At 51.7% G+C, this 16,592-nt stretch overlaps 1 protein-coding gene across 1 annotated transcript in view; it reads left to right on the plus strand.

The window, feature by feature from the left end:
* Positions 1-1,361: 1,361 nt before the first annotated feature.
* The window catches only part of FOXN1 (forkhead box N1), a 28,093-nt gene continuing 12,862 nt past the window's right edge, over positions 1,362-16,592 (plus strand). The window contains exons 1-3 of the mRNA XM_006890953.1: positions 1,362-1,552; positions 15,278-15,417; positions 15,819-16,286. Coding sequence (XP_006891015.1) covers positions 15,292-15,417; positions 15,819-16,286 — 594 coding nt within the window. The 5' untranslated portion in view covers positions 1,362-1,552; positions 15,278-15,291. The remainder of the gene's footprint in view (positions 1,553-15,277; positions 15,418-15,818; positions 16,287-16,592) is intronic.

The following is a 16,592-nucleotide window of genomic DNA, read 5'->3' on the forward strand; positions in this document are numbered from 1 at the left end:
CCGAGTCCTAGTCAGCTCAGTGGTATCTCACAACCACTCCATGCCGTGCCTGCTGACCGTCACCATTCCCCAGCCAAGGCTTAAAAGACCACCTTCCAGGAGTGAGACGCAGTGAGCGGGAGGAGCTGGTCTGGTCATACCATCAGGCCAAAAGCCAATGACAGGAATTGCAGGGCAGCAGGTCTACCAGTAGACCTACTACTAGCTAGCAACTCCAAGGAGACATACAGTTGGGTCTAGGGTGTGCCAAGGTCAGTACAGTGTCTCCTGTGGGCATGTGAGGGAAAGAGGAAGGATGACCAGAGGTTGGGGACTGGAGTGGGGACAAAGACGATGAAAAGAAAAGCAGTGGGAAAGGAATGGAGACAGGATTTGGAGTGACCATAAGGAGGGGGCAGTCCCAGACCTGAGTCCAGGTAAGAGCTGCGAGGACTGAGTCCTAGAGCTTCAGGACTCATCAGCCACTCCACCCTCTCCATGGACACTGAGGACGATGGCCACAACCACAGTGTGAGTTTGTATTTCCATCCTCCAGACTATAAAATGTGGCAGCAGGATCATGACACAGAGCCAGGGGAGCCGCCCCCAGATACACACAGAGCAGGTCTGCAGACCCAGAGCTGGAGATGCGCACATCGACATAAGGGTGTGAACACACACATGAAGAGACACAACCTAGAGACCAGGATGCAGACACGTACACACAACAGAACATTGATGCAGACACTTCCTAGCCCAGAATACGAACACGGGCTAGGGAGCTGCACACGTGGAGAGACTCATATGCCCACACGAACTCAGGAAAGGAGTCAAGGACTCGTGTACATGTGGGTGCACACACCCACATACAGGGAGACACCCGGACGGTGTCGAGGGACGATGGAGAGACAGACAGATGGCTTGGCTGCATGGACAGACTGTTTCTAACCAATCAACGTCTAGTGCCTGACCCTTGAGGGGTCACAGCCGCTGCCCACCCGCCCACCCACCCGACATGTGCCTCAGAAAACCACTGGCCACCACCTAGTACTGATTCCCAGATCCCCTCCCAATTCAGGAACACACGTGTGCTGCCCAGGTCCTCCTGACACACGTATGCGTGCCCCAACAAGCTGGCGCTCCACCCTTGGGGGGCTGACATTCCCATTCTAGGGTGCAGGTGGGGGCCATGGGACAACCTCCTCCTGCAAAGGCCATAAGCTGGTGCCCACTGGCAGGGACAGGGGGCCTAGGCTGGCCCAGGCAGAGGGAGGGGCTGGGGGGAGCTGGGGCGCGGCTGGGGCGGGCACAGGAGCCGGTACCTGTCAAACAAGAGCCAAGGAGCAAACTAGCTTCTTAGTCACCTTTTTCTTCTCCCCGTTTTTTGGCAGCAGCCCCTCAGGGCAAGGGGAAGCTGATATCATAATTATTGGCTCACCCGCAGCTGCCTCCCCTCACCTGATGTCAGCACAGACCCGGGAAGGCCAAGCTGACGACTGACAGACGGACGGAGCTCCTGGCCCTCCTGGCCCCCCAGCCCCGGGCCCCCACGCCGACCTGCTTCACTGAGCAGGTAAGAGGAGACCCGGCCCAAGTCAGCCGTGGAGGCCAGGAAGGCCGGGCTGGGGCACGGGGATGGGTCTTGCCTTTTTTAACGGGTTTCTGGGCTGTCTGGGGTCACCTGGGTGCTCCCTGTCTTCTCAGTGCAGCTCAAGGGAGACTTAGGAAGCAGGGTGAGTGCCTGGAAGCCTAAGGGGGGATACCTCTCCATCTATATATTCTTCCTTCTTATTCCTGTCCCAGGTTGTCTGACTTCAGTCCTTCTTGTTGTAATCTGGTGTTTGTTTATGTGTGTGTGTGTGTGTGTGTGTGTGTGTGTGTGTGTGTGTGTGTGTTGGAGCGAGTGCTAAAACAGGAAAAGCAGATGCCCAACAGAAAGACTCTCCCTGGAGAGGAGAGGAGAGAAGCCAGCTCTGGGAGCGGGGTTGTGTGGTGCCAAGTGTGTCTTTGAACCAAGACATCTCTAACATTTCTGGGCAGCCTGGCTCAGAGTCTGGATGTCCGGAGCCCGTGGGGAAACCTGGGCTGCAGAAGAGAGGTAGTACACCTGGTGAAGAAGCAGACAGGTGGCAAACAGGTGCTGGGGCCAGTGGCTGGCACTGCGCTCTTGGTAGACATCTTTTCTGAGGTCTGGGAACATCTTTTCCTCTAGATTCTGAGACAATAAGGTTGGGGGAGCAGACCTGGGGTAGGCAGGAAGGCCTTAGACCCTCGAGCCTAGAATTGAGGGGCTAGGAGCTGATGGCCCTTAGGGACAAGGTGGGGGCAATAGAAAGCCTCCTCCAGGACCCACAACTCCACCCCCCCCCCCATCCCTCACCTGGGCAGGGAAGATTCTGGCATTCCCCGTGGAGTCCCCCTGGCCTCCCTAAATGCCCCAAGAATCGTGGTAAATTAAGAATAGACTAACAAGTGGGAGTATTGGCCTCTTTTCTTTGCATCGAAGGTTTAAGGGGTTGTGTTTGTATGTACAAGTGGCAAGGTATGGCTGGTCATTGCACAGGGAGTTTATCCTTTGAGAAGTCATCTCATCCATCTCCCTGCCTCTGTGATGGTCATTTCACGTTCCAGGTGGGGGCAGCTTCCTCCTAGTTCTCCCAGTTCACAAGGAAGAAGCATGATCAGTTTCCTCACAGTCATGAAGTCCTCCTGAGAGTCTAACTAAAGTCTCTGCTGCTGCAGGATCCAGCTCTGCTTGCCCCACGGTTCCTTTGGGCTGATTGGAGGGTGCAGTGGGGGAGTAGGCATTGTACCCCAGTACTGGGCTCAGGCCCTTTGACCTTCTTGGTCATTCTCTGACCCACAGGACGCAGCAGTTCGAAAGGCATCATCACCTTGATGGAGGGGGCTGCATCCCTTGCTTTGGCCCCACACTGGTGGTGTTGCATGGACCCCGGGGTGGACTAGGCAGGACTGGGTGTTGGGGAAGGACGGAGGGGGTGGTGGCCGCCCTGGGCTCAGGATCCTCAGGGCGAAGGTGCCACGGGGAGAAGCACATGTCCTCCCAGGTCCCCGCCCCACCCCGCCTGCACTACCTCTGCCGAGCTCAGCTCCGGCTCCAGGGCCTGCCGAGGCACGCTGCCCCCCCAGGCCCGGCGCCTCACTCACCTCCCAGAGCCAGGAACCTGTTCTCCCGGGAATGCCAGGGAGTTCTCAGAGGACTTTATTTCCCAGGGGATCTGGGAATCCCAGAGTCCCCTGGACCAGTGAACTCTGGGATGGGGAGAGCATGAAGAATTTAGGGGTCTTCTTTATCTTTGCCCCATCTACACACTTCAATATCCATCATGAGAAGGAAGAAATCTCTAAAAAGCTACAGAGAATGGCAAAAGCCCCCAAGATGAAGGTTGTCGTGTCTCATCCTTGGCCTCTGGGGACCTTCCTTTAGCCTATGAAAAGGCTCATCTGCCCTCTAAGAAGGCGACACAACTCTTCCCTTGGACCCTCCATCCTTCCCAGCCCGGAAGTCCCTCCTGAAGTCTAGCCTCCCTCCTTCCAGCTTTAGTTAAGCCTAGTCTTTATAGATCAGCAGAACCCCCTCCCTGCCTGCCCAGGACCCATGCACATTGCCAGAGATGGTTATTAACTCATGTTGAGATTTCCTGGAGGCATGTGTGCAGGAAGGAACAGAAAGCCCCATGTCTGCTATGCTTCTATAGCCCCTCTCACTCCAGTATTCAAATGAGGAGGAGGCTGCTAGGAGCCCCTTCAACTTTGCCCAGGTTTCTTGTAATAGAGGGATGGATGGGACAGAGGTCCTGCAGGTAGGTGCCCTTCTTTCCTTCTGAAACTCAGCCCCCTAATCCCCACTGAGGTTTATAGGGAGGAGGTGAGCAAGACAAGCTCCTGCAGCAGGAAGGCCTGCTTCAGAGAGGCTTTCAGCTTTCGGATGAGTTTGGCCAGATTGTGTGGCCAGGAGGTGGTTTCCTGAGTGGAGAGACAATCATTGATCTGGGATGGGTGAGGTTGGGCTGGCAGCGTGCCTGGGAGCAGGGGAATGACACAATGACCTTGGGGTGCCTTGCAGAAGCATCAGGCAAATGGTGTCTGGATGATTTTGGGCTTTCTAACGTATCCACTCCAACCTCCACCTATTCCTCCATCTTTATGCACATCTCCAACCTCAGTCTCAACCGCATTCCTAAATCACCCCCATCTCTCTCTCCCCATTCCCACTCCAATCTCAGCCCATCCCCTTCCTATAATCTTCCCCCTCCCACCTCCAGTCTCAGCCTCAGCTCCACAACCTCAGCCCCTCTCCTCCCCTATCTCCTCTCCTCAGCTTCACCTCCTTCTCATTCTTAATACCATATTCCCATCCCACAGATCCACCATCTACCAAGTGGATTACAAATCAGTCCAATTCCCTTGTCCCCCATTTTACCAAAGTGTTGAGCCCAGAGCTGTGCCACTGGGACGAACGGATTAGAGAAGCCTCAAGTTCCCGATCCTGTCTGGGCATTAAAGACTGGATGCTGGCCAAACAGTGACAATCAGCTCAGGTGACTCAGAAAAGTCTAGATCTGCTGTTCAGGTGGACTTAAGTCTTAGGAGAGTGGCAAGTGAACTGGAAATGGAAATCATGCTCAGAGGGTCCCCAAGGACAGACTGTGGCCTGTCTGAGTCCCAGGCTGAAGCAGAAAGGCCCCCCAGGCTGCTGAGGAGTGACTGCAGCTGTGAACATCTCGGGTCTCTACCCTGCCTGTGGCTCCTGCTTAGTCAGCTCAGATTAAAGGGGCTGGGGAGAGAAATAGCTGAATCGTGATCTCTCTGGAAACTTGAGCCAGCTGTGAGTCACACAGAGAAGGGAACCCAGGCTCTCACAAAGGCTCTGGAAGCCCCATAGAGTAGGCATCCCAGGCATCCCTACCGCCCAAGATGCAATCGAGAGCCTACCCAGGTGGCAGCTCTGGCCCTAACTTCCACCTTGTGCTCCCTGAGGAAATGGATAGCCCACCAACCTGAAGCCCTCCTCTCATGTACCCTCCAAGGACCTTCAGGTCTCCTCCACTTTGAAACTACTGTTCTGAAAAACTTTAGCCAGCCTGGACAGACACACACACACACACACACACACACACACACACACACACAAGAATGAGGTGTGTCCAGGAACCGGATTGCTGGGAGACAGTTGGAGGTCCCACCTACACTTGTAAATTCCACAGCTACATCCCAGGCTGCATCAGCCCATCAGCCTCAGAAGATGTAGGATGTGTGAGAGTGCGCGTGCGCACACGTTCAGCACCATCATCAGAAAACCCACTTTTCAGACTCTGCACTTAACAGTCTCTCTCTCTCTCTCTCTCTCTCTCTCACACACACACACACATACACACACACGTACGTACAGAGCTGAATGACCACAGATATCTTCACTGCCCATGGTGTCCCCAGCTCCCTCTGGGAGGTGGTTGCAGAAATGCACATTGGACCTCACAAGTGTGTGACTTTGAAGAGATAGCTCAATCTCTCCAAGCTTGGTCATATCCATCGCTAAGCTACAAGCCAGAAGAAGGATTTTGGGGTGTTGAGTTCTTTAGTGGGACAGTGCCAACCCCAGGAAGATCTGGGGGGGGGTGGTCAAGGAAGAGAGATGAAGTCAAGGAATTATGTAGGCTCAGGAAAACACCCCCAGAACTTCCATTCCCCACATCACCCCATGGAGTGAGACCATGATCACTCAATCAGCTCATCCCAGGCCAGCCACCTGTATAGCAGGAAATTACACCTTACCCCTGATGAGGGTCTCAATTTCCTCACTTGTAAAATTAAGGGGGGCTTGCATAGGATAGACTGCCAGTGTACTTCCATTTCAAGATTTGATAAAGCTAAGCATATCTGCTGTTGGTGGCTTCCCGGCATCGTGTGTGTGTGTGTGTGTGTGTGTGTGTGTGTGTTACGTACACAGTATAGAGGGAGGAATGTACCAATGTGTATTTGTCTCGTGCTAAATCTGTGTATTATTAGTAATGGCAGCAAAATTAATATCCCTAATAACAGATTGGTAATAATGAGTAGTCTAATAATGATATGTACAGAGTCCAGACAGGTCCCTTGCCCTAGGGATGGTGGAATCTTGGTCCATTTCGTGCCCCCGCCCCCAAGGTAGCAAAGAGGGGATCTACCAGATGGATGAATGCATCCCTAACCACCTCCATGGAGAGGACTCCTAGGAATGGAAAATATTTATGAAGCATAATATCTGTTTTCATCCCTCTCCTGAAATTCCAGTGGCCTAGCACCCGAGGAGGCGGCAGCGGCAACCAGACAAGATGGCACAGGTTTCTTTCTATTCCTCAGAGTATTTTTTCTCCTCAGTGCTCAGGACAGCCTGGTGAGGAATGTAGGGTACGAATGAGGATCCCTTTTTATAAAGCAGGAAATGAGGTTCATTCCACGATGATGGCAGAGGAGGGAGTGCGAGTATCTGCGGTCTTTGCTCAGGAGGATCCCCTTTGAGGATGAAAAAATGGACTTTGCATGGTCAGGGCTCCGTGAAAAACTCCGGAGACAGGAATGCCAGGCCAGTGGACCACTAGAGGCAAGGCTTTAATAGTCTCTGGTCTTCTGAGTGTCAATCCTCAGCTGCCAATCACTGCCGCAGCCAATCAAATCCGCCCTCCAGTTAACGATTTAGCCTATAGGAGTCTGAAGGCGGGACCTCTGGGCTCAGTTTGAATGACTTTATTTAGGGATTCGTGGGCCATTGGATCCCAAATGAAATGCGTGATCAAGACTCATACCTTGGCCTCAACCCCCAGCGCATGCCTCTATCCCAATTCCGCCAATGTGACTGAGGGAAACATGCTTTAAGGAAAGATGAAGGTGACATTTCATGATCAGTGAAAAATCCTCCTGCTCCCCCAGATCATCATGCACTTTTTGTTCCCTTTCATTGGCTGAGCAGACTGAAGATTAGGAGAAACTATCTTCTCTGGAAATCCCTGATACTATAATGGTTGAAGTATTCAACTGTTTGCCAAAAGGTTGATGGTTCAAACCTAGCAGACACTCCACTAAAGTAAGATGTGGCAATCTGCTTCCATAAAGATTACTACATTGGAAAACCAATAGGGTCTCTGTGGCTCAGATGAATTAGACAATAATAGTTTGAGGGTTCTTTTGTTGTTGTTTTTATCTCTGGAAATCAGTATCTAGGGATTCCTGCACTCTGCACTCTGCCCTTAGAGAGGATTAAGAAGATTTTCCCAGGAACTAGCGCTCCAGTTAGGCCCTCACTGGTTTTAATCACCTTGTCTTCCCCCAACTCCCTTGTTAAGCCTTATTTTCATCGTCAAACTCAGTCATGTCTTCGAAACCCCTGGGAAAGAATGGAGGGCACCTTCTTTCTAAACTGTCTATCCAGGGTCTCATTCTTGGAGTTGAGAGTTTTGTAAATTCTCTGAAACTCCCACTAACCTTGATAGGTTAGCTGACCTTGCTCCCAAGAGCTGGCTCTCTGAGACTCACAGACTCATAGTCTGAACTCCAGGGTAGTAGACAAGAAAGAGGAAAAGACAGACCATGCATGACCTCTAAAAGTTAGAACAAAAGCTCCCTGACCCTGGGGGGTGTATAAGTGAGAGAGGTCTTTGGAAAGGGAGACAGTGGAATAGAGAGTCCTCAGTCTACCTCTCAGACTAAGATGCCCATGGCAAAGGAGAAAATGTCCACAATAGGCGTGTCCCAGGAGAGGATTGATGGGAGCTTTGAGCTTGGCATTTCTTACTGTCTCAGAACCAGAGATCCATTCATTCCCATCTACCAAATAAGCACTCACAAGTAAGTCAAGTAAATCCATTCGTTGTTATAGATATCTATTTGACTTTCCTTCTACCCATCTGTCTAATTTTCCATCCATCCATTTAGTCATCTGTCTATCCACTGAGCTGTCTAGTCTGTTTGTTCATCTATACATCCACCCCTTCCATCCACCCATCCTTCCATCCATTCATCCATCCATCCATCCAGAAAAGTCAGGCCTTAATTGGCCTCCCCAGAGCTGATGATGGGAAGGGACTGTAGTCCTATGGCATTTATAGAGCATGTGACCTACCTACCTGGCCTGGGGAGGCAGCCCCGCCCCAGCCCTCGGGCAGGGGGCTGGTCTAGGCATGTGGGAGTATTTATACCTCTGATGGAGACTCCTGGGGAAGCCATTGGACTGAATGACTCCCCGAAGCGGTGATGGTGGCCATGGCCCAGAGCCCACTGTGAGTGTTTGAACTGGGTTCGTTTGGGGCCAGGGCTGGGTGGCAGGGAATGGGTGAGGCTGAAGAGATGGAAAACTGCTCAGAGTTGGCCAGGATGGTGGAGAGGAAGGGATGCTGGGCAAAGGAGAGAGAGAACAGGAAGCTGTTGACCTAGACATCAACAGCAAAGCAAGGACCTATCAAATGAGTCTGCTGTTCTTACTTGGATTCTTTAGGGTCCCTTGACGAATGTGAGGAAGGATAAAACAAGAGAACTAAGATTACAAGAGGGTTGACGTTAGCTACCTGGGAGAACGTCCAGTTCAACTCCAGGTTGTAATGAGGCTGAGTGTTTTTCAGGATGGGCATCCTGAGTGGCACCCAACAGGAGCTTGCCCACTAGTCCGGCCCCCAGTGGTTAGAAGATGCCTGAAGGGGTTAGCCTACTTCCGGAGGCAGGAGAATGTCTCAAGTGACTTTAGGAGCAGGCTGCGTTGGGAGGTGAGGATGACCCGGCAACAGGTGTCTGTCCACACTCGAATTGAAGAAAGCATCGCATCAGGGATATATATGCTTAATCGTCACCTTCGTTCTTTCCCTCTGCAGCCCTGTCCCCTCAGCTCTATCTGCTTAGCAAAGTACTTTAATCAGATTGCCAGGCAGGGGCAACTGACCCATTTCTGAAAAAGTTTAACTGAGTCAGAAGTTTGACCTCAGACCCTCCAGCCTTGCTGAAGAGGACTAGAAACCCCTTCCTTCTTGCCACCCTCATGCTCCCAGTATTTTGGGGTAGCTCAGCCTCAGGGATGGTCCTCAGGCCCCCTTCCCTGCCAGCCCCCCTCCTCATCGAAGTAATTAAGGAGCTGCTCCAGGGGACCCCTCCCAGCAGCCAGGCGGGTGGAGCCCCGGGTGTGGCCACAGGCAGAGCACTGGGCACGGGCCCCACCTCTCGTAAAACATGCTGCCACAGCCAGCAACAGAAACCATTAAGGCGGAACTGAGCCATCCCCACCTCTCTCATAAAGGCGGGTAGGAGGCAGCCGGGTGGGAGGGAGTGTGGAGAGCCCAGCTAGGTCCTCCTCGGTGCCCCGTGTCTGCTTATCCTCTGTGACTCAGCTGCCCACAAGGGATGAAGGGACAGACCCTCCCAAGGAAACCTCCAGCCGTAACCCCCACACTCCACCTTCCAGGTGAAAGCAAGGAGGCTGAGGTGTTTCCAAGGTGGGGCGGGGGCATAGTGATTAAGCACCTCGGCTTTGAAGCCAGCATCTGAGTGAACTTGGGCAAGTTATACGAACTCTCTGTGTCTCAGTTTCCTCATCCATAAAATGGGGAGAATGATACACCTCCTCCTGCAGCGTGTTAATTTACCAAGCTGCTCCTGGTCCTCTTGAGGATTTCCCCCGAGAAGGTGGCACAGAGAGGAGGGCTGAACAGGCAGCCCCAGATACAATATCCACCCCGCAACACCAGTCTCAGCATCTTTAGATGCAAATGGTCTCAGTACCTCATCTTATAAGGGAACTGAGTTCCTATGACTCCAGACTTGCCTAAGATCACATAGCTAACAAACAGGGAGACCCCTGCATCCACCCTGGAGTGGCCCTTTTTCCTTGTGTCCTACGGGGTTGGGGTTGGGGGATCAAGAGGTGAGGAGAGATGATTGGATGGGAGAATGCAGGACCTGAGTGTTTGTGAGAAAGTCCCAGAGCAGGAATTCTGTGGTGCTCATTTCTGGTCATTTTCGTCATGCATTCGAATCAGAGAAGGAAGATTGTCACTTTTTACCCCTCTTCTAGAGTAGCTCAAGTCTAGTCCACCTCTCTCTACCCTGACCTGACTCCTCCAGGATCATGGAAGAAGAAGCTAAAGGGTAGAGTTCAGAGAGTAGATTAAATGCCCACATATTCCTGGACTTTAGCCAAATGCTTTTGCAGGGTAACACCTCTGAGATGTGTGTGTTAGGGGTAAAGTTGGGGATCTCAAGGTCCGACAATCAGGCAATATGGTTTCCAGTTTTGGCTACATGGCTCTGGGCTTGTCATTTCCTCTCTGGGCTTCAATTTCCTTCCCTGAAAAAAAATGAGGTCAATGACCTTACATCTCCACGAGTAGTGTGTTGACGTCACCAGGCAGCTCTCAACAACAACAAAAAGCCCTGCTTTGTAGCATTTGTTTACTTCCACGGATATGGGTGAATACTCTCGCAGGACCTGACTGAGTCTATCTCACTGGACATGGGGTTGAGACAAGATGGTTCTGACAAACTTGACCACTGCCTGCTACCATCAGGGGATGAGGGAACACAAAATAAGATAATGGCCTTGAAAGTGCTTCTTGTTGTTGTGTACCTTCGAGTCTGAACTGATCTATAGCTGACACTCCAGCAGGTTTTCAGAAGCAGTAAAGAGATTGCCCATCTTTCTCTCATGGAGCAGCTGATGGATTTGAACTGCATACGTTTGCCTTGGCTGTGCAATTCCTTATCACTAAGCCACCAAAGCTCCCTTTGAAAGTTCTTAGTAACTTACAGAGTGCTCTGTAGACAGGGAGCATCCTACAGTCAAGGAACCGTTGTCTTGGCCTAGTTCTACTCCAGGAAGGCAGCAGGTTGTGTGCTGTGAAACGCTGTGTTAAAAGGCAAGTCCCAAGAGCCATCCGGTGTAACTGCTGAGATCCAAGAAGAAAAGAAACCATACTGTCAATATTGGCTTGATTTATATTTATTTGCCCACCCCCATTACGCTCCCTGAAACTGAAGGAGGCAGGACGAAAGTTAGACTTCAATTGAAACTTCCTTCCCTGTACAAATATCAGTCCTGGGACACTGGAGCCATCAGAGAGGCGTCCTGAGAGCCAAACCAACAGAGTCAGCCCCTCCTTCCTACTCCAATACGTCCCAAGCCATGTCTCTACCACAGAGGAATGACTGAAATTACTTCTGAGGTTAGAGAGCAAGAGGAAGGCAGTTTAGCTTCTGTTAAAGGTAGAGGGAAAGAGAAGGATGCGCAGTCTGCTTCCATGAGGATGTACAGCTTTGGAAACCCTATGGGACAGTTTAACTCTATCCAGTGGGGTCCCTCTGAGCCAGTATTGAATTGAAGGCAATGGGTTTGGGAAACAAGGAGGAAGATGTCAGAGAGAGAGAGGTGGGAAGAAGGAAAGGGGAGTTGCTTCTGGCTTATCCCGCCACCCCAGCTCATGCCTTAAATTAGTGCTGTCCCACTGCTAATTATTAATAATAGCTATCATTTATTGAGCACGTACTGTGTGTTAAGCTATTTACAAGCAATATTTCATCTAATCCTCCAGAGAGGTACGTATTAGTAGCCCTTTTTTATAGATAAGGAAACTGAGGCCCAGGAAAGGAAGTTGAGCAGCTTACCCAACCATAGTCTCACAGCTCCTGGGGCTCAGAGCATCTGAACATCATCCGACTTCAGGAGCCCTGGTGACTACACAGGTGTGAAGAATTAAAGTCAACTTGTCTCACCCCTTTTCTTGGCTGTATGATTTTAAGCAAATCTAACTTCTCTGAGCCTTCCTTCATCATTTGCAAAATAGAACTTTGACTTTGAGGAATGGGAAGATGGGGAGGGCATGGCCACTGGGTCAGGTTAACACAGATAAAACCTGTCCAGAGCAAACCTTGTACTGAGGATGGCTCGGAAACTTCTGAACCCTCTGTGAGAATTGAAGGGCAAGCTCCCTGAGCGCTGCACAGATTTTCTAGGTCCTTCCTTTCATGGTACTTAATCTTGTTCGTGGGGCCTTTGAGAAGGTGGGGTCTGGCCACGCCAGAGTAGAGATGGCATGACTGTGAACTGAATCCCTGAGGTAAGGCCTCTGAAGAGCAAGAACTCTACCAGGACTCGAGCTCATGACCTAGGAAACAGCTGAAGATCAGAACCCAGGCTCAGGGAGGCCTCCTTAAGCCTAGAACTTCAAGAAGAGGAACAGAGCTGGGATCCGAGACTCTGAGCCCCTAAAGAGCAGAGACCAGGCAGGCTAGGCAGAGCAAGCAAGGGAAAGTGTCACCTGGGGCTGAAGCCATCAGTGCTGCCCTGCCTGAACCAACATGGCCACCAGGGGAGACCACTGGGTCATTTGGTCAGTAGGTTGGATGTGTCCTTGGGCACTTTTCACGTGCACAAACCTACTGCCATTGAGTCAGTTCAACTCACAGCAATCTTGTAGGACAGAATGGAGCAGTAGGGCTTCTGAGGCTGTCAATCTTCACAGGGACAGACTGCTTCATCTTTCTCCCACGGAACAGCTGATAGGTGCAAATCACTGACCTTTCTGTTTATTGTCCAGGGTTTAATTCACTGTGCCATCAGGGCACCGTCATACCAGGAACCTTCTACATATCATTTCATGCAATCTTCCAGACAACTCTGGAAGGTGGCTCGGTGATACCCAGACAGCTAGAGGCAGTTCAAAGTTACAAGCCAGGAAGTGACAATGCTGGGACTCAAGCTCAGGGCATAATCCTGGTTCTTGACCACCACGCTATGCTGTCTCCAGAAAGAGGAGCTACCACTTCCCCATCAGGAGAAGGCCCGCTACCTAGGAAGAGGATAGGGAAGACCACCACCCCCTCCACTCCCCACCCCCCTGTCCTGCTGTCATCAGCATTCCAGCTGGAGAGAACGCCTTGGGAAGGTGCCAAGCCCAGCACCACCTCCGGGGAAGCAGCCCTGGGCCAGTGGGTGTGGCAGGCAGGCCTGCACTGTCCAGGAAGAGCTGTCCAGGGAGCCAGGGCCTGCCTGGGCAGTCATGCGGAGCCAGAGATGGGCTGCCCCATACTCAGGGGGGCGCCAGGTCTGCTCCATCTCGGTGTCCAGTTACGGCCAGCTAGGCGCTTCCCCGGTCACGCCACATTTAACACTGCCGAGTGAGCAGGCTCCCGGACACGGAGAAGGGGTGATGAGAACTCTAAGAGAGGTGGAAGAGTCCCCCATCCTCATATTTCGCCCCCTGGACCTCAGCTTCCAGCCCCCTCTGCCGTTCATTGCCTGTCAGACTTGGGGCGAGTTCTTTCTTCAGTAGCCCCCTCTCTAGATGAAGGAGCTGGTTTAACAAAGACGTACCTGGTGGTGGCTGGGTTCCATGGAGGTCAGGCCAGCCCTCCTCCCACAGCCCCAGAGATAACACGGCCTGGGGAGGGTCTTCCTGCTGTGGCTCGAGTGGGTCTGGAGGAGGAGGGATAAATATATTTCTTGTGCTTTTTTGCTGCCTGAACCCCAGCTTCTCTCCACAACTGTCACCCTTAGCAAGCAAAGAAGCCATAAAAGGAGTACAGGAGGGTGAGGGAAATTGCAAGAATCCAGTCTGAAAAACAATGTATTAGAATTTTGTAAATACATAATAATAATAGAGAACAGATCTGAAGTCAGATAAATCTAAGTTTGGATCCTGTCAAGGATTAGCTAGTGATGTGGGCATGTTATGTAACCCCTCTGAGTCTCAGTTTTCAGGCCTGGAAAGTAAAGTTGTACTTTCTTCACAGAACAGTTCTTATCATTCGATGAGAACATTATCCAAATAATGTATACAATGGCCAGCAGATTTCTCCAGAAATGGTAGATTGTATTAGGAAGAACTTGGACAAAGGGAAGGAATTCAAGGTAACTTTGCAGAGGAGGAGAGCTCTGATGATAATGTTATTGCTGTTCCATATTTGCAGTCTAGAGGGAACCAACTCATAAATGACCTCTCGCGAGTTTTTAGAAACTGTAAATTGCATGGAAGGAGATTGCCCAACTTTCTTCCACGGAACAGCTGGTGGATTCAAACCGCCTGTCTTTGTGTTGGCAGCACAACTCCTTACCACTAAGCCACCAGAGCTCATGATACTAAGGATAATTTTTTCTGTTGTTGTTGTTGTTGATGATAGCCTTCGAGTCAAACACAAGTCTTGGCGACCCTATGAACAAAAGGCCTGAAGCCCTTCTACAACTATCGACATTTATCAAAGTTCACAGAGTTTCCGGAGGCATGTTGTTTAGGAAGTGGATGCCACTTCTGCTTTCAATAGCCAAACAAATAATGATATTAACAAGAGCTGACATTTAGCAAGCACTTATTTACATCCTAAATACTTTCTATGCATGATTTCATTTAATACAGTTCTGTGAGGTAGGGGCTATCATTCTTCTTATTTTATAAAGGATGGTGCTGATACTAGAAAACTCACTAAGAAAAAGGCCGAGCCTGGCCTGAGCCCTCTGAGTCACTCCACTGTGCTGAGGATGGGGCTCTCCTAGAATTCTAGAAGGTCTGAGCAGAAAGAGCCTTAAGATTCATCTGATCCAAACACCTAGCTTTTCAGATGAGGAAAACGAGAACCAACAAGAGGCCTACATGAGGCGGAGTTTGGAGTTGTAGATGAAAAAGGCACATGCTGGTGGCATCCCCGGTACCTGCTAGTCTCATGGTGCCACCAGGTGACCCAGGACACCTTAAGATCCTAGATGTATCCTGTGGTCTTGCTACTGGGATAAGATCCCAAAGGGGCCGCTGCAAGCCCAGCCTCCACTGAGGACTGAGTTGTTTGCTATACAGCCCCCACTTCATGCCTGCTCCCACTCCAGGGCCTGCCCCCCCCACCCCACTCCATGCTTCCCTCTACCCTCACTGAACAGACTGCTGGCTGGGTCACCTGGCCTATCCTGTCCCTACAGAGACAAGGAAACTAAGCCTGAGGAGCCTCAGGCAGGGTCTTGCTCAGGCCAGCCCTCTCTCCTCAGACAGCACCCATCTACCTCCTTAGTTTCTTTCTCCACCCATCTCTTTTTTGGTCTCTCTCACTCTCTCTGCCTTTCTTTGCTCAGCATCTCTTCTTGTTTGTCCATTTCCTCCTGATTCTGGTGGGTATTTTTTTTTCCTTTTGTCTGTCTGCCTCTTTGTCTGTCTGTCTCTCTGATGACTAGCATAAGGCAAAGTCCCAAGGCAGATATAGGGTGGGATTGGAGGTAGACCTGGGGCTGGTCACTCCCGGAAGCTGGTCCTCACTCTCATTGTCGCTGGCTTTCTTCGAGGCCAGGACTGGGTGATGGTGTCGCTGCTCCCGCCACAGTCTGACGTCACCCTGCCGGACCCCACCAGATTGGAAGGCGAGCCCCAAGGGGAGGACCTCATGCAAGCACCGGGCCTCCCAGGCTCCCCTGCCCCTCAGAATGTAAGTATCTTGCACCTAGGCCTGCCTGGGCTTAGGTCAAAGCCTGAGGGCTGTATAGATAGCAGGTGGACGGGTCACCCCCTATCCAGCCCACCTCCAGGAACCTATTGGGGGTCTGTCTTGTCCCTTTCATTAGCAGGCAAATGCTCAGTGACCCCATGATCCAGAAGTGTCTAACTCCTTTGGTCTGGAAATTTCCCAGAGCAGGGCTGACTTGGGGTTCCCTAGGTTTATGGGTAATATATCTTCAATGGATTGGGGCATTCAAGAGTAGACTAGGCCTCCTCTAGTAGTTTAGGGTTCCCTAAGATGAGCTACTGACCACTTCACGCCAGCACAGAGTAGGATCCTGGCAGGTCCTCCACTTCTGCTGACAGGCCCTCTACCCTCTGTCTACCCAGAAGCATGCCGGCTTCAGCTGCTCGTCCTTTGTGCCCGACGGCCCACCAGAGAGGGCACCCTCACTGCCGCCACATAGCCCCAGCATTGCATCACCAGGCCCCGAACAGGTGCAGGGCCACTGCCCAACAGGCCCCAGCCTGGGCCCCTTCCGACCCTCACCCTCTGACAAGTACCCCAGTGGCTTTGGCTTTGAGGACAGCCCAGCAGGCAGCCCCGGACGTTTCCTCAAGGGTGGCCACGTGCCTTTCCATCCGTACAAGAGGCATTTTCACGAAGATGTCTTCCCTGAGGCCCAGACCGCCCTGACACTGGATGGACACTGCTTTAAGACCCCGGGGTCACTGGAGGACTTCGAGGAGATCCCTGTGGATATTGGGGATGCTGACACCTTCTTGCCTGGCTTCTCAGCAGAGGCCTGGTGCAACGGGCTCTCCTACCCCAGCCAGGAGCACAACCCCCAAATCCTGGTGAGTACAAATAGCCAGTGGGTATTCCACTCTACGCCGGGCAACCTAGAATGAGAGTCAGCTCCCCACCTTTCCTTTCCTGACCCTTCCACTCAGGATCTGTGTGTGCCAGGGAAGTGGCATGCTCAGCACGCTGAGGCCTCCCCTCAGCTGGGGAGGGGTTGCAGGCTGGGCCTGCATAGAGGGGAATGAGGCGGGGGAGGCAAGAAAAGCTAAGGAAGCTGGCAGCTTCCCAGAGGCTCCTGAGTCAGGATTCCAGAATGTGACTTCTCTCTGTTTGTTTAAGTGTCAAGAATCCCCAGCTAG

This window comes from Elephantulus edwardii, unplaced genomic scaffold (assembly GCF_000299155.1).
Source record: "Elephantulus edwardii isolate Elephantulus edwardi_28Jun2011 unplaced genomic scaffold, EleEdw1.0 scaffold00094, whole genome shotgun sequence".
NCBI classification, from domain to species: domain Eukaryota; kingdom Metazoa; phylum Chordata; class Mammalia; order Macroscelidea; family Macroscelididae; genus Elephantulus; species Elephantulus edwardii.